The 18800-nt window shown below is 36.7% G+C and overlaps 2 protein-coding genes across 3 annotated transcripts; one reads left to right on the top strand and one right to left on the bottom strand.

Moving 5' to 3' along the window:
• Positions 1-4469: 4469 nt before the first annotated feature.
• Positions 4470-8274, top strand: LOC136248320 (uncharacterized). Its single transcript, XM_066040111.1, has 2 exons — positions 4470-6902; positions 8260-8274. Exons 1-2 carry the CDS (start codon positions 4470-4472, stop codon positions 8272-8274), a joined length of 2448 nt encoding a protein of 815 aa, XP_065896183.1.
• A 302-nt stretch (positions 8275-8576) lies between these two features.
• Positions 8577-16955, bottom strand: LOC136251734 (uncharacterized). Of its 2 annotated transcripts, XM_066044158.1 has the most exons (5): positions 16335-16955; positions 15920-15966; positions 15656-15864; positions 10337-10468; positions 8577-8963 (listed from the first exon to the last, which is right to left on the bottom strand). In XM_066044158.1, the coding sequence occupies exons 1-5, from the start codon at positions 16433-16435 to the stop codon at positions 8838-8840; spliced, it is 615 nt and encodes a 204-aa protein (XP_065900230.1). In that variant the 5' UTR covers positions 16436-16955; the 3' UTR covers positions 8577-8837. The 2 variants fall into 2 exon arrangements, with proteins under 2 accessions (XP_065900230.1, XP_065900231.1); XM_066044159.1 differs by lacking the exon at positions 16335-16955 and having other exon boundaries at positions 8580-8963; positions 15920-16265.
• Between the last annotated feature and the right edge of the window lie 1845 nt (positions 16956-18800).

Here is an 18800-nt window from a genome sequence, read left to right as displayed (position 1 = left end):
CTCCTCTTCAACTACCCACTCGTCCTGTCGAGATACTGAGCAAACTCTCAGTCTCACCCACATCGCGCCATTTTCGAATACTGATTGGTCTCGTGACTGTCCACCAGTATATTTACGTGATGATCCGTTCACTTCATACAAACCAGTATAGTAGTATACTGTATTTTTGTAGCTGTGTAGCTTTTTATTATAGTTGTGTGAATTCACTGTATAGTAATTATATCCTAGCTAAAGGGGGCCATGCTGCATGGGTTCCCTGTGAAATTTGGTTGCAAGTTGCTATAGCTAGTTTTACTTTAAAATTTAGCATCAATTTTAAATTTTAAGGCATTTTTAAGCCTTTAAATTGCAAAAATTCTGCAGTTCCTGGGGGTTGCACCCCCAGACCCCCATTGAACTTCTAATTGCTAGCTGTAACTAAATGAACCATACAGCAAGTTTCATGCTGTGTCCCCTGTATGTCAGATCTACAATTATACATAGTATAGAAAGTCTGAAGAACAACAGATAGGCTTGAGCATATTTATATAGCTAGCTAGCACTAGCAGTGAAATATCACTAAAATTGCATATCTGAGTGTCTAATTTTCAAAAAATTCCTGTGGGGGCTTGCCCCCAGACCCCCCTAGAATGCTCGTGCTTCACACTTTGCAGAGTGAGCTTCGCACACTGTGCAACAGCTCCTCTCTCATTGGCTTGTATATAGTAGCAATTTCAACATTATAGCCAATGGCCTGACCAACTCAATTTTCCCTCCTCCGGCCCTGATATTGAGTGGTCTTGAGTTGTAGAAATCAGTTCTAGTAATCAATTCAATGACTAGCTAGTTCATGGTCCAAAATTAAAAGTAAATTGTGAATAATAACTGTTGCATGTAGAAAGAAGGTCTATTCTACGGAACGGAATGATGGACTAAACCACAGAACGGAACGCTTTCTCAAATTGAAGCTTGCAACTTACCATTGCTGAAACTGCCCTTAAAGGTTATCAGTGGCACCTCCAGTGGGCCATTAAACATAGGATAAAAACAATTAAAGGATCGATTGTGGTTTCTTGTTGGTTGTCATTAGTAACGAAGTATTAATTGTGGGATGAGCTGTATCAGTGATGTTCATCCATGGTTCATCTACGGATATATCAAGAAGGGCACTTTATGTGGGCTGTTTTGCTTATTTTGCCAGCATGGGCAATAATTTACGAGAGTTAACCACAGTGCATGTTAGTGGCTGTAAATCATATGCTTACAGTGCTTACAAAATAGTGTAGCAGGTTAAATGATAGTTTTTCAGCGTAGGTAATTGCAAAACGCTTTCGTGCAGTGGGCATTAAATAGAACTTCGAGGAAGCGATTTCTAGCATGCCTACAAGTAGAAGAAAACTAACTTTAGCACATTTTTGTCACTATGTAATGGTAAGAAACAGTGTACAATCTGCAAAAAAACGATTTATTAGCTTGGCGCGCGCCCTGTTCCGTTCCGGCTTTTAGCACTACCCGACTGGTGGCCTTCAATCAGGCTAAATACCAAACTCCAAGGTCAACCAAATCTCAATTATAAACCTTCTATGCATGTGAAACCATGTCCATAGCCACCAGGCAAACATGATTCAGACCAAGATGTGTGTGTAATTTCAATGTATCTAGTCAGACCTGAAATGGAACACACGTTAATTACATACCACCTAAGAATCCTAGGATTTCTTAAGTGTAACATTTCACATGCTTCACTTCAAACAAAATAGGCTAAACTTGTGTCTAATTTCAAGTGATTCCCAGTCCAGCTGGTCCATGAAATTACAGTGGGATCACATGTATTTGTTACAGTGCGGGCTGCTCTGTGTTGGATCTACTCTAGAGTTGAGGTAGACTGCCAATGTACTGACACTGTTGTAGCATATTTAAGTGGAGGACAAATGAATACAGTAATGCTAGATTATTTATGTATACAATTTTTTCATAATGAAATTGATATCCCATTTTGATTTGTACCTCCACTTTGCAACATATTCAAGAACAACACCCTTTTAATCTCCAACCACTGTCGTTAATTAACCAAGAACTCACCAATCTTTGTTTGTTCCGTCTACAATTTTGCTTTGGAACAATAATTATCTAAAGGCTCTAATTCATAAAGTATTTAAATCTGTAATTCACCTTATTGTAGTGGTACTAATTTTATTGATTTGTCTGTATGTTTTCTTCATTTTCCTTTGAAGTTGTACAGTAGGTAAACAAAGATAAATCTCTCCCATCTTATTCTAGGATTTCTATTGACTAAGAAAAACTTACTAGTAATTACTTGTATACAGGCTCAAACTGAGAAAATATAAAGAAAGTGAATTAATATTCTATAGTCAGTTTGCTTTTGGATATTTAATGTCTTCAACCAGCTGCAACAAAAATTCGATGAATCCATGCATCTCATCGCTGGTCGTCTGAACATTCTGAAAGTGATACCTCACTTAATTAACCATATATTCTGTTTATTAGACTGAATAAAGTCATGATCACCTAGTCTTTTCCTGTCACCAGTAACTTTCTAGTTAATTTCTCTGTGGATATTATGCTCTGAAACTGAAGAAATTGAGTGGTCTTCTAAACTATCTTGTCAAGATCAGCAGAAACAACTGACATCCAATCAGCTACTGTATTGTAGTAACAAAACTTGCCTTGGTCATGTAATAAATGAATTGAAGAGACTTGTTTGATATATCAGGTAGTAGAACAATCACTGCATGAGACAGCTATTAATATTTTATTGTCATCCTATTCCATTTTCCTGGAGGCTCCACTGATAAAATGCAATTTCAGCAATGATAGCGGCTAGCCAAGCTGCAAGTTTTGATTCAGAAAGCATTCCATTCTGTAAAATAGACTCCATCCTGGATTCAACTCCCTACTCAGGCTGAGATATCTGGCATTTAGTCCACTACTCTGTTAATGAATCATTCAATATAGCCTCCTTGAGGTATCTGAATGTTTGCTCCTCACACACTGCACAAAATTCATTTAGATTCTGCTTAGACTGAGTTGGTTCAGCTTGTCACCATACTTGTTTCCTTTGTACTAGTGTAGCTACATACTGATTTATGCCGATTAGAAAGGCTGGGCCCCAGACTGTACATTCTAAAGTCAAAGTAAGCAAAAACAATTCACATACTAGTAAAAACAAGTCATGCATTAAGTTCCCTACTTGATATATCCGAAGATGAACACATTGAAACAGCTATTCCCACAATTAGTACTTCGTTACTAATGACAACCAACAAGAACCCACAATCGATCCTTAAATTCGTTTTATCTTTCTTGAGGTGCGTTTGATTACCTGCTGGAAGTGCCACCGATAACTTGTACAGCAATGGTAAGCTGCTAGCTTCAATTTGAGAAAGCATTCCGTTCCGTAGTTTAGTCCATCGTTCCGTTCCGTTCCGTAGAATAGACTCCACCTAGAAAGAACAGTGACTACTTAGTACTTTATCATTTTAGCACTAACAGTTGCAACCTTCAAGCTGCGCTTGGATAATTTTTGGAAGCAATCTAGATATGGGCACCTTCAAAGGCCTGCGGCCTAGCCTGGCAAGTTAACTTGCCTTGGCATCTACAAGCCCATTAAATAATAATAATAATAGTAATAATAAAAAAATGTAAAATTGCATTTGCGGCACCATATTAGCTATGTCATGGGCATCAGGAGCGGATCCAGAGTTTGGAAAGAGGAAGGGGGGCACCTTGCTGAAAAAAGTTGAAGAACAAAAAAAGGTCACAACAATAATAGCTATAGTTATCCTTTACCAAATATATATTTAATATATCACGTATGTTATGTAAAATAAAATCCTTATTTATGGCTTCATAGGTAAGCTACATTGCCTCATGAACACTGTGACTGCTATATCAGAGTAATTGACTGCTCTATTAGAATATCTCGATCTTGTATGCAATTTTTTGAAGGGGGCACGTACCCCCTGTGCCTTCCCCTGGATCCGCCACTGGGCATTTTATATAAAAGGATTCTTAGTGATGCTTGTGATGACTGCATGTTCTATTAGTTGGAGTATTAAAAGGTATCATAGTTTATATTTATCTCAATCTTGCATGAAATATTTGCTTGCAAGTTTTTAGTCTGATGATTATAGGGGCGGAGGAAGTAGTTGATATGAGGGGGGCTGACCAGGGGTGGATCCAGACTTATGGTAAAAAAATGAACTGAAGCACTACATTGTCTCTGGTTTGATAAGGTGAGACCAAAAAAAAAAAAAAAAAAAGGTCGCAACCAGCTCACAATAGCTGCCACTTCACCAGCTACGAATTTGTACTGATAAACTACATAAAAATCCTTACATAGCTCACTACACACTGCTCTAATACTGTGATAACTTTATTAGAGTGACTACTCTATTAGAGTATCTCGATCTTGATCACGGTTTTCAGCCCCACCCCAAGAAGGAAAATTCGTGTTTGAACAGGCCCAGATGGTAGCTCAAAGAGATTCCTCCTCGCAACCCGCGACCCGAGCACAATTTGACTGGCCTTTGATTGACGAAGAATTGTTTTCAATGATATTCCCGCTCCGGGAGGCTCTCAACAGCGACGCGATATCTACGGATGAAGCTGCTTCAGCTCTTTCATCTCTAATTGAAGCACACCTAGGAGACTCTGGCGTTTTACCGCAACATTCCTACTCAGGTCCGCACCGGGACAGAGCCATTATTCGGCTAACAGAACGCCTTCGTCGCCTGAAGAATGATCTAAGACGATCTCATTCTGCGGAATTCATGACTTCTGTGCGTCTGCACTCCAAGGCTATTCGTGAGGCTAGAAAAGTTACATCTCGACGTTCCACCAAGAGCCAAGAACAATCATTTCGCAAGAATCCTTGGAAATTTGCTCAGTCCATTTGCAGACCACCTCAAAAGGTAGATCCTGCTTTCTCAGCAGACCAATGCTTTCAATACTTTGAATCTATAACTTCTACACCGTCTCAATATAATGGCTTTCCGGATTGGATTCATGAGGTATGGTCAGTTCCAAATCATGATTATGAATTTGATATGTCCCCAATCCGTCCTTGTGAAGTAAAGTGTGCTCTGAAGAAGTGTTCTTCTTCATCTGCTCCAGGAAATGATAAGATCACTTACTTTCATCTGAAGAAACTACCTAGTTGTCATTTATTTTTGGCAACCTTATACTCCAAGATACTACTACATTCCCACTCCGCTCCTCAGTGTTGGTGCCAAGGAAAAACCATATTACTCTATAAGAAAGGGGATCCAAACTATCCCAAGAACTTTCGTCCCATCACATTGACCTCAGTCTTTGGCAAGCTATTTCATCGATTACTGTCTCTCCGTTTGGAGAAGTTCGCTTTGAACAACAAATTGTTAGACCCCTCACTCCAGAAAGGCTTTCTCTATGGAGTGAACGGCACTATGGAACATATATTCAGTATTGAATCACTATTGGAGAATGCCAGAGCTACTACGAATCCTATTGTTATGTCATTTCTTGACCTGAGGAATGCCTTTGGGTCAGTATGTCATCAATACCTCTTTGATATCTTATATTACATCAAGGTGCCTTCTCCTGTTATTTCGTACATTACTAGCTGTTATTCAAAATTGTCAGCATATGTGTCTACCAAGAACTGGAACACGTCAGTATTTTCTATTCAACGAGGAGTTTTCCAGGGTGATACTTTATCACCTTTGTTATTCAACTTAGCCATTAATCCGTTATTAGCTTATCTCTCCACATCAGAGTATTGTGGCTACTCTGCTCAACTACAGGCTGCCAACTCTGTTGGGCTGCCTCCTGTTGAGACTGCAATCTATGTGCTATGGTCTGATTCCTCGGATGATTCACCATCTGGTTGGTACAGAGCAATCGTGACCTCTTATCATTGTGATGGCTCCTGTGATCTAGTTTATGATAATGGTGATAGTGAGCAGTCTGTGGATCTTCACACTGTGGAATGGTGCTATGCAGGCAGATATCGCAAAGTTTATCGCTCTGATAAACCTAATACCCAACCATCAACCTCTACTAGTGCAGCTGCTGCTCTACCTAAGATTTGTTATTCATCAATGCATAGAGCAAAGGGTTTTGCTGATGACTTGACTGTCATCTCCAAAGATGTCAAGTCTCATCAGCAGGCTTTATCATCACTTGTCCTAAAGGCAATAGACATATGTTTTGAATTTCAACCTCCAAAGTGTATTTCCCTTTACTTTAATGGTCATCGTATGCTTTCCTCTACTGTATTTTCAATGGCAGCTGGGAATACCATTAATATCTGTAATGTGGATTGTACTAAGTTTCTGGGTCGCACTATTGGTGTTTCTCCAACTATTGCTCGATCGGTAGCTTCTGCTAACATGAAGCAACAAATTTTACAATTTTTACAATCCATCGATAAGTGTTCTGTTCGGGGAGAATATAAGATATGGATCTTAAAAAACTTTGTGTCTTCTGTTCTACATTTTCATTTAGCTGTTGAGAGGCTTACCGTGTCTTCTATTATTTCAGCACAGTCATCAGTATTGAAATTTGTGAAAAATTGGTTGAACCTTTCCAGAAATTGTACTCCTGGAACTGTTTTCCACCCGGATGTGTTGGATCTCCCCTTTTTACCACACCTGAAGCAATCAGCCAAACTTTCATACATTCTGGCTATTGAACGGTCAGTTGATCCACTGATTATAGAGCTGCGACATTCTATTTTAGCTAACAGATCCGATATCTCTTCCACTGTCCTTGACTGTTTATCTGCTGCTAAGGCTTCAGTTGCCAACATTCACTCTGCAACTTTCAAGAACCATGCTCGCCACAACTTACGCTCTGCTCACATTGAATATTGGAAGTCAAAACTGGAACCATTAACTGTTCAAAATAAATTTTTAGATATTGTAACTCTGGAGCAAGCTTGCCCTCTGTGGAAGAGACTGATGTATGGCCTCCCTGAAAAACAGCTGTCCTTCCTGCTACGTGCTGGTTGTGACACTCTACCAACCCCTATGAACCTGGCCAGATGGAACATCATTACTGACCCTAGATGTGCTCTTTGTCAAGCTCCTCAACCCACAACAAACCATATTTTGACTGGCTGTCCTGCTGCTCTAGATCAAGGCAGGTATACCTGGAGACATGATTCAGTTTTACAGGTCCTTGTTCATGGGCTCCAACAGCATTTACCTGAAACATTCAAACTTTACGCTGACCTTCCTGGTTATCTAGCTAGTTCCAGCCCCCCTAGTACCATCCCAACCAATCTTTCCTCCACCCTCAGCAGGCCTGACTTGGTATTGGTTTCTAATGATTCCATTTGTTTGTTCGAATTGACAGTACCAACTAATACCCAGCAACATCTTCTTGCTGCTAGAGCTAGAAAGGAAGATCGATATAGCTCCTTGCAATATGACCTCCAGCTTTCTGGGTTAACTGTCAATCTTGTTCCAATTGAAATTGGTTGTTTAGGCCACTTTTTGCCAGAAACAATTGCTCAAATGGCTACTGCTTGTGAAGTGCCAAAGAAAACCATAAGATCCTTGTTTGAGCAGGCAGCTCGCATTGCTGTGTCCTGTTCTTACAGAATTTTTAATTCTAGAGCCTCCCCGGGCTGGGATCTTTTAGACCACCTTAGGTAAACTTTAAGTATTACATATATGTAGATATAGTTTTTTTTTTTTTTTTTGTGTATTGTAATTTAATTTACCTTTAGTTAATGTAAGTCTTGCCAGGGCTCCTGTACTGATCCATCAGCACATGGTACCCCTGTGTCTAGGCCCCTGTATGCTTGTAATGTATATTTTGTCTTAATCATTAAGACGTTTATTCTCTTTCTCTCATTTCACGTGATATCATTCTGAGGGGGGGCTAAGCCTCCCCCTTTCCGCCGTCTATGCTGATGATATATAGAGAAGGAGAGGTGGAGTAATATGTGCACATTCTCCCTTGAATCTGCCACTGTGAATAGAGGTAAAATGGAACTATACAGCATATTTTAGCCAACACGTTATTATTATTATTATTAGAGCTTTACAGAGGCCAGCTGATAGCAACACTTTACCATAAGAATCACCATGCACAGCAAAAGCACAATCCCTAAAATTCACAACTTAATACATTTAGCAGTGACCACAATCAAATTATTAAAGACCACAATCATGCCAACCATTAAATTGTGGAGGAAAAGAAGCAGCCTCACAGCTGTTAAGCATATATTTACTTGCATTCATTGTATTATCCTATTCTATTTATTTGTAGCATTTCAAGTTATAATGGTCATGTGCTATTGAATTTGAAATACGGTAATATCCAACCGGTACTGTAGATTCCTAAATTCATACCTGTATAACAATGTACTACTGAGTCTACTGTGCTAATTACTTTATTGAAAATTGGATAGTGAGTCAATTAAAGTATTCAGTCACTGTATCTAAGTCACATGCTTTTTGAGGGCCAATAGCTAGTTGCTCAGTTAAGTTACATAATATATAGCTATAATATGTTCATCTGCATGTTAAAGCTTTTCTGTAGGATATAATGCATGATAACTAAAATGCATAAATTTAGGCTGTGCAGTTTTACATTTGTATGAATAATAACAGTACATTTCATATTTGTAGTAGTAAACCTGAATCATATAAACTTAAATGCATTAATACTTCTCTTTGCATGTGTGGAACATGTTTTGTATAAAACTTATATGTAAGTAAACAAAATAACCCTGTTACATTTCCGAACTGTATCTTATTTTTTTACAAAATAATTCAGTTAAGCTTAGCATGATATGTATGACTAAGATTATAATACATAAATCAAATATTACACATAATCATTATCTAGTACAAATATTTTGATAACAACCAAATTCCAACAATTCCTGCAACAAAGCTGAATATCATTGTTATAGCAGCTAATACCAGAAAAATACGAGGATCTTTATGATGCATTGTCCTATCATAAGCCTACAGGATTAAAAGTACAAAATCAAATGTGCTGTATAACAAGGTTAACAAATATACATATAATATGATTGTACATGCAAGAAATGGCTGCAATGATGTTAATGGCAATCGTGAGTATTGATAGGTATTAACGTAAATAGATAAATAAGATGGGTATTATCAACATTACTACCTTTGATTTCACATCTTTTCACCCTGGATTTTTGGGGTCACCCCCTTTTGACAGCTTGGCTATTTTGGTTTAGATATTGCTTCTTTTTGTAATTGCATACACCAAAGCAACCAGCTTTAAAGCGTCCCTTTTTTATCTTTACTGCAGGAAGAAGGTAAAGAATTTGTTATGTACATTTGACTATGTGTGTATTTAAATGTTTTAAAATATGTATTATATATGTACATATTGTTTTGCAATTCTGCACAGGGTGACTTGTAACATAGCTGAATTCTTTACAAGATGACTTATTTGTGGCTGAACTCTCTACATGGTGACCTGATTGATTGTTCACACAAGCCAATATATATTATATATATATATCACGTATTGCACTGGTTCAGATAGACAAAGCCCATTCATTTATATACAGAGCCCTGTTCAATTACTCCAATAGAATGCACACCATAGACAATTAGTCTAATAGAACAATCTTTCTTACATTTGGATAGCAGAATGATTGGTTAATCAATGACCATATAATGAAGGACCACTGTAGCTATAACCCTAACCTTTTAAGGATGGTTCCAGGAATTTCAGTGATGTTTCCAAATTTTCTGTTGGGGCCCCCCCCAGAAGATTTGTAAAAGATTATGTATTCTGGGATTAAATCTGGTAATAATTTTCACCCAAAAATCTTTTAAGTTGACATTGTAAACATATAAATTATAAACTATGATACAGGTTGCTTATACTTGCTTCAGTTGGCAGGCATAGTATCAGGAGCAGGCTAAAGAGTTATAAGAGGTGGAGTTACATGAAGTTTGAAACATATAACAGACATGGATACCATTGCCTTCAGGGAAAATTCCAGGTCTTACAATCTCTGATATACAATTTTAGAGTATTTCTACTGAGCTAAAAAATGCAAAATTTGACTGCTCTATTACAGTAATACCTTTGCAAATCAATTTTGTATTGCCTGAATTTACTTGACCAGTTTCTGGAAATCTTAGAAACCCCCCTGGATCTGCCTCTACCTATAGTACTATCAAAATAGGTAAATGCTTCACTAAGTTCAATTTTATGATGGAAATTCCTGGAGACATATCCCCAGAGTTTCCTCAAGCAAGCTATGTACTATTAGTTGTCCCTCTCAATATCAGATTTTACTTGAAATCATTGTATGCATATACTACGCTACTTATAATTATTCACTTACCAAACCAGTGAAAATACATGCAATGATTCCCAGGGGTTGGAAAAGAATAAATGCACAGAAGGCACAAAAAAAGAACACGCACAGTAGCACTTCGTAGTCCTCAACATCAATTTGGTGTCTCACTCTCACTGGCTGTATAGACACAATGATAGCTACATAAGTGCATGAAAAGGATTAATGGCAGTATAATGTTTAGCATATTCAGCTGAGTAACTATATATAAAACAATACAGCATAGATTTAGCAATGCAAACAATGATACAATAATATGTGGAAGGAAGTTTCTTCAGAATAGCAGCTATGTACGAGATGTTATACTCAATGTTATTACTTTCACTTTTACTGTCACAATTGATCATACAGCGATGAATGTTTCAGTTTAACTTTGGCAATTAGTATTTAAACTACCAAAGAGTATGGTCATGCACATGGGTGAATCTAATCCTCACTTCAGTTATACAATTGATGGCTGGAAACTATATATAGAGGAAAGTTACTCAACACAAAGATTTGGGAGTCGTGCTTGATACTAGCACTCTCATGTGATTACCTTAAAGGCTAATAGAGTTATGGGTATGATAAAGAAATGTTTTGTTTCTTTGAATGAGTCTACATTACTCTTACTGCATATTAAACATCTTGTAATTATATCACTGCAACACTGTGTTTAGATATGACTATATAAGCTGGCATGGAAATTTATGGAAGGGCAACACGAATGTTGAAGAATTGAGTTATGACGAGAGGTTACATTTAAACTTGCTATCTTTATCGTACCATTGATTTAGAGTGACATGTTAACTAAGTTTCAAATGTTGAAGGGACACAGTGACATTGATGCTATAATAGTTGTGTACATCACATACTAGGGGTTATCGCTTATCTGTACAAATTATACATAAGACTCACAAAATCGGACGTCAGAAAAGGCTATTGTAATAGAGTAATCGACAAATGGAATAGTTTACTCTTTTCAGAAAATGTAATCAAAGTCACCTCAGTTAATGATTTAATTTTGACAATTGCTTTAAGAAACTTATTTTGCCAATTTGGATTAATGGGTAATCTTACCTTTTTGTGATATAGTCAGGTCCACTATGTACTTTTGTTCAAATTTTATGGGAATTAGCAAACCTATATATTTTCAGAAAGCTTAGAGCATGGAGAATCTAAAAATTATTGTTTACATTTGCACAGATTCCTGCAAGGTCAGCATTTTTAAATTTCAAAATGGCAGCCAATAAAGTAAGAAATTCCTGATATATCAATTTTAATTTGGCATAAAAGTTCATTAATGAACTCAACAAATTCTCTGGTGACATTTTTACATCTCTATTCATTAGAAGTGACATAGCTAATCATGAAAAGTTTTAACAAACGGAATAGAAGAGCGTCCATTATGCTGCAATAACTCATGAATAAATTTTAGCAAACAGAGTTGAGGAATATTTCAGATTAATTGGATGAAATATATGTATAACTGGTGTAAAGTATTAGTTTGGTTTCCACAGAAACAGTTCAAGCCTAAAAACAGCAGAAAAGATTGAGTTACTCTAATAGAGCAGTCACTTACTCTGATACAGCAGTCAACTTTTGACTCCATATTTCCAATGTAGCAGTCACTTTTGTGAATGTCCTAGCTAGTGTGCTTATGTTGGGCATAAATTTCAGGAGATTAGCTAATTCTAGGTTTGAAAGAATGATTGGAATTTACATAAAATATTCTCCCTAAAAGGTAATTTTGTTAATTAGCAATTGGCAACTGTGATTTCACCCTGACTGGCACTTTTGTCAGTTGGTGGTATGCATTGACATAGTCAGGTTAACTATATAATTATGTCAAAGATAACTTTGTTCAAAATTTATGGGCCTACATAAAGCTCGGAGCATGGAGAATGAATGCATGGAGATCAGTGAAAATCATTGCTTAAATTTACTGTGTACAGATGCCTGCATGGTAGTCAATCAGCAGTTTGAAAATAGCAGTCTTTATGGTGCTAATTTCTTCATATATCAGCCTCTTATTGAAAATGAATAATTTATTGCAACAAACACCATTTCTATGTTCTCACACCCATTATAGAATACATTACTTAATGGCCTCTAAAGTGCTAAGAAACCTAAAAACAATTTATTTGGCAGATAGTTATTGCATGAAACAAAGTGAATAAGTGAATTATTAACATTGAGAAGTAGGGTATAGCTACATATGAAGACATCATGTCTATGCATGTACGTACATATACATAACAATCATCAGCAGTGTCACTGTTGTCATTTTCAATGCATCATACAGTATACTGTATATTAGGATCGTACAGAATTGGAGCTTTTCCAGTTCAAATATCACCCTAAAACCAGTCTCTTCATGACAGCTTGGCAGCATTGGTTAGACACAGCCAAGCCAACTCCAAATTCTTCCAACAAGTTTCTACAGCATTTAAAACTTTTCTATTCAACAAAAAATTTATGCTGACTGACTGACTGACTGACTGACTGACTGACTGACTGACTGACTGACTGACTGACTGACTGACTGACTGACTGACTGACTGACTGACTGACTGACTGACTGACTGACTGACTGACTGATGCTCCCTGCCAAGCATAACTTGACATACAGGCTTGATTTTGGCAACATACAATATATACATGCATCATGGACTTGCCTTTGTCCTCCTTTGTGTTCCAGTTCTCTTCACTGACAATGCAAGGTGTCAGTTCATGCTATATTATATCGTGATACGGCTTCCCTGTGGCTGTATTTTCCATAAGCAACATGTGATCAAGAGTATCCTCCCCATTATATACTCTTGATATGATTGATTGTTGAGATGCTTCTCATGCTGTTCTTTGTTTGCAATGGTGTGTAATGGGCAAAGCATACTGTAGATGAAAATGAAGCATCATGGCTACCTCCCTTTTAGCTACATAACTGATAGTTGGGGCATGCATCCAGACATATGGCTTGTCAGGTGCCTGTCCTCCTTTTGATGCAACATATGTGCGGGTCCACCAGTCATAATTATGTTACAAAAACAGTAAACAAATAAGTAGAAACTTGGATTAAGGATAAAAAAAGTAAGGAAACAAGGGAATAGCTAAACAGTAGTGAAACAAGAGAGGTTGCCTATATACTGCAGATTAAATGTCAGTACATCTGCAGTATGTAGGCAACCTCTTTTGCTTTACTACTATTTAGCTATTCAATTGTTTCTTTACTTTTTGATCCTTTATGCTTAAAGCAGTTACTTGTGAGCCAGTCATTAAAAATGTCTTGGTTAGATGTGCCAAATGTCCTTTATTTACAGTGGCGGATCTAGGATTTTTAAAAGGGGGTTTCTGAAAATTGGTGTAGCTAATATAAATAAGGCATCTGATGACAATTCTCAGGAAAATTTTTGAGATTTTAGAAGTTCTGAGATCGGATTTTAGGCTATTTTTGGTTAGCAATTATAAATTCAATGCTTTAAACTGTAAATAGTTACTAAATGCTATAGATAACTATAGGGCAAATATGGTGACTACGAGCTGTAGCTTTGATTGCTCTATTAGAGTAGTTACTTGACTGCTCTACTAGAGTATCTCGATCGTTTTTAATGCAGTGGGAGATGAAAAGTGAAGTGTTGCTGAGGGTTTAATAGCTATAAATGGTGTCAGTTAAGTGCAACTGTGTGCATGCTACTGGCATAGGCGGCGGAAAGGGGGGGGGGGGGGGCTAGGGGGCTAAAGCCTCCCCTCAGAATGATATCACACCGAAAATATCTTTCTTGAAGACCGTGATAAAGATCGAGATACTCTAATAGAGCAGTCACTCTAATAAAGTAGTCAGTGTGTAGCGAGCTATGTAAGGATTTTTATGCAGTTTATCAGTTAGAAATGGTAGCTGGTGAGGTGGAAAACTCTTGTCAGTTGGTTGTGACCCTTTTTTTTTTTTTTTTGGTCTCACCTTACCAAACTATAGAAATAAGTCTGGGTCATCAGCCCAGCGGAGCCCCCCCTCATATCAACTACTTCCTCCGCCGCTGACTACTGGTATATAGCTAGTTGTTTGCTATGACAAATTGTTAATACAACAATGTTTATGTATTGAAAATGCCACTATAAGCAAAAAATTAAAAGGGAGTTTCTGTCGAAATCCCAGAAACCCCTCTAGATCCGCCACTGATTTATTTTTAGATAAGAATCAATTTGTTGACAATGGCAATCTTTGGATTATTTGAATATGTCTGATATACAATCATTCTGTCACTGGAAAGCAAATTTTCATTGGATTTACAGTGGATACTAATTTTCAAGATTGTGTACATATCAATTTTAACTTGTTGGTGCAAGTCTGTCTGGTGCAAAAAATTGCTCTTGGTGATCAGCGTGAATTCATTCTTGCCAATTGTTATTTTAAAACTAATAAGCAAATTCCAACTACTGTCTTTGAAAATGAAAATTTTTTCAAAATTTTTGTAGTAATAATTATGCTAAACATGCATAAACACATTACCAGAAAAAAATAGGCTCAAAAGTTGACTGCTTTACTAGATTATGTGACTGCTCTATTAGAGTATCTAAATATTCAGGCTTGAACTGTTTTATTAGAAGTCAAACTACACATTGCACCAGTTACACTTTGCACCAGTTTTACTCCAGAATATTTAACTTTTTTCACCGTAAATTATTCCTGAATTATTGCAGCATATAATGGGAATTCTTCTATTCTCTTTGCAAAAACTTTCAATTATTCATGGTTAACTGTCACTTCTAATGAATAGAGGTGTAAAAATCAGAGAATTTGTTGAGTCCATTTATCAAACTCTTATATCAAATTAAACTTGATATATTAGAAATTTGTTATTTTTAGCTGCCACTTTGAAATTAAAAAATGCTGACCTTGCAGGAATCTGAGCAAATGTAAACATTGATTTTCAGATTCCTCATGCTCTAAGCTTTCCAAAAATGTATAGGTTTGCTAATCCCCATAAACTTTTAACGAAAGTGTATTTTTTGACATACGTAGTGAACCTGACTAATATATCAGTTTATTTTAATACATATAGAAATGTAGTTCAAGCTATATGCATAGCTACACCACTTTGTATCAGCAGTGTATATGCGCTATCATGGTCATACTATTCCGAAACCTGTACATAGGGGCCAGCTACATAAAACATTCATTATTGAATTATATACACAGTTGTAAAACTGTGGTCATAGATTTTATTACTATATACATGTATATATAATTATGGCATTTTGATGGTAGGGAACACGTTTTCTAATAAGCATTGTATAGGTGTAAACACTGCGCTGCACTATATAGTTTACCTGATTTGTTATCGCTCCTCTACTGTTGCCACCATGCAGTGGGGGTGGTGCTGCTAGAGGAAACAACTCATTGTTTAAACCTATGGAGCTGTTAGGTGGAGGAACAGTGCCCTCAGCATCTGTCACTGCCTGATAATGTAGCAGAAAACTGGTTGAATCACTGTTTGCAGACGTCACATCTTTAACAGCAATGTCAACAACAGTACCACCTTTAGGAAAACATTTGTACAAGGTGGCTAAACACTATCACGCTAAATATCTTACTTTGATCACTAGATAAAAGGGAAGTATTTTCATTTGTCTCTGCCATCCTATATTTATTCAAACATATATGATTCAGTTAGACTATACAGTGATACATGTGTATGATTACAACATGAATGTGAATGTATGTGGTCTAGTATATGTATATATATCTAACTATGTATCTGCATTTTGTATCTATAATTATTTTGAATGTAAATGTGCAAGTGTAAACAGTAAACAGCTTATTCAATAAAAACAATGGTAAGATTTATTTTAATATTTTCAGTATCATACAGAGAACATCATGCATTCTTGTGTAGAAAGCATTAACTACTTGTATCTCACTGTCTTAATGCCATGTACATGTGTTCACACAAGAAGGACATAACCATACGGGAGATACAAACTCAGCTCAAACTCAGCACAAACTCACCATACAAACTCAGTATTGCTAGTGCCGGGTGAGGTCACTGTTGCGATGGAAGTACGTAGAACTCTGTTTTGGTGGAGGAGGTCACACACACACACACACATACACACACACACACACACACACACACACACACACACACACACACACACACACACACACACACACACACACACACACACACACAAACACACATTCCTTGATAGCTGTGTGAAACACAGCTATACTGATTGCTGCCCTGTGAACCATCACTGGGATTCCTGTGCACCACTCAGGTGCTTGAGTCTTGTGCAAGAAAATCCTCCTGGTAGTAACCTGTAGGAGGACTGCCAAGGTCTCATGGAGAGAGGTCACAGAACCCGAACCCCAACACTGCCAAGCGAGACAAGGACAGTTAAGCATTTGCTTGCCTAGTTAACACCAGGTACCCATTTATACTACAGCTGGGGGGCTGCCTTTCCAGTTGAGACCAGGCCACTAGGCCACTATTCCCCATTAAACATCTGGACAAACTGAAGCAATGTGAGTAAAGTTTTTTGCTCAAATATGAATAACCAGGCATCAAACCCAGAACTATTTTCATACAGCATGCGGTCACATACACATGTAGATATACCGGGCACAATTATAGATTAGTATGACCATGGTTACGCATATATATATATATATATATATATATATATATATATATATATATATATATGAACAAATGTCAAACTGGTTATGCCTCTTCCAAGAAAAATCAATATGATAAGAATCAATTTATTCACACTACGTATATTTCACCCAGATTTATGTTATGTAATTTATAAATTACTCCTGGATGACATAATATATATATATATATATATATATAATCAATTTGTCAGCATTCTAATTTGCCATCAATACTATCATATACAGTATGATGCTGTCTGCCTGCTGTGCCTCACCAAATGATAAAGTGATTGAATGATTAATTGGTATAGAGTGGGCCGGCCAGGTAGTTGATATTAGTGTACCTCATGGATGCACATATACATAGTTGGCCTGGTAGCCAAGTACATACATAGCTACATAATAATATTATGTAGCTACGTAGCTATGTAAATTTCAACGTTTAATCTAGAATTTTGGCTTGGATATATGCTATTCTTAATGCTAACTATATCATGCTGCAAGAAAGACACATTATAAATATAACTGAGTGACTAAAATTAATTTGTGACATATAGCCATTCTGTTTTGTTTTCGGCTCACGTTCCCCATTATAGCTATAGCATTAAAAATGAACAACATTTTATTCTTCTGCGATCAATCCACTCACTCTGTATGGAATGGACAATTCTTTGCCTGTTACAGTTTGCTGGCATAATATTAAGCATAATAGGTTCCTGCAAGCATCAAACATAATGATAGCATTGTAGGTAGAATAATTATGTCATACTATAGAAATCCTTTTAATTGACTATAAATCCTTGTTTGCAAAAATGCAAAATGGTTGTCTTGCATTTATGTAACAGTCAACATATCTGGTAGCCCAGTCAAGTAGCTATTTGACATGACTGTTTTATTAGAGTATATATGTGAGGGGGCATAGGAAAAGGGACCTATAGAGACTTTTCAACTTTTGAGTAATAGTCAGTATATTTCCGTTTATTGTTAGGTAATTATAGTAAATTACATACATTGGAAAATCACACTTGTATTTCAATTCTTAATAACTATGTGAAACAATTGAGTATTGATTTGAAATTTGAAATATGAATAGCTGGTGAGTTGTAGAATTCTTAGATTAACATAACTCAAATTCCATGTTAACCACTATAGGTCCCTTTTCCTATGCCCCCTCACATATATTAATGAAACAGTTCACAAGGATGACTAATAAACAGTTGTCCAAAAGTAAAACTTGTTTATTATAAAGTGCAAGTTTTTGCATAACCAAAAAAAAAAATTGAGTATAATTTTGAGAATAATAGGAGGAATTTTTGAGCATTTAATATTAATTGCAGCATAGCATAATAGCTAAGTAAAATTAAAACCATAATAGGCTGGTAGCTACCTAATTTTTACAGTAGAAATAAAATTCAAATAATAATGCACTACCTGCTAATTAAGTAACACCTATATGCCCTAATGGACAAAGAAACGACACACACACATGAGTAGCAGTCAATACAATCGGCGAATTAAGCCAAAACAACACAAAAATAGGCATTCCAGACTGATCTTAAAATTTTGGAAAAACGGGCTTTTTATATGCTCAATAGATAGAGTATTGATTGCTGATCTCAGAAATATATAGTTTGTTGGGTTGGAATTAGCTACTTTGGCATGCACAGTGCTTAAAAACTGAAAAAGGTACATTTTTTCTCCAGGGCTCCCCATACATTTTACAGGGGAAAATGGCACAATTGAATCAGGAAGCCATCTGGCAATCTGGACTATCTTGAAACTGCAGTTGCTTCTAGCTGCAAGTTTGTACAT

The sequence above is a fragment of the Dysidea avara genome, chromosome 3 (genome assembly GCF_963678975.1).
Source record: "Dysidea avara chromosome 3, odDysAvar1.4, whole genome shotgun sequence".
Taxonomy (NCBI): domain Eukaryota; kingdom Metazoa; phylum Porifera; class Demospongiae; order Dictyoceratida; family Dysideidae; genus Dysidea; species Dysidea avara.
The sequence above is the reverse complement of the archived record's forward strand: the minus strand, read 5'-3'. Positions and strand labels throughout refer to the sequence as shown.

Coding starts and splice junctions, on each gene's coding strand:
- LOC136248320 (XM_066040111.1), top strand. CDS start 4,470: ATGGTAGCTCAAAGAGATTCCTCCTCGCAACCCGCGACCCGAGCACAA.
- LOC136251734 (XM_066044158.1), bottom strand. CDS start 16,435: ATGTGTGTGTGTGTGTGTGACCTCCTCCACCAAAACAGAGTTCTACGT. Junction 15,967..16,334: donor AGCAATACTGAGTTTGTATG/GTGAGTTTGTGC, acceptor GAATAAATATAG/GATGGCAGAGACAAATGAAA. Junction 15,865..15,919: donor CCTTTTATCTAGTGATCAAA/GTAAGATATTTA, acceptor GTTTTCCTAAAG/GTGGTACTGTTGTTGACATT.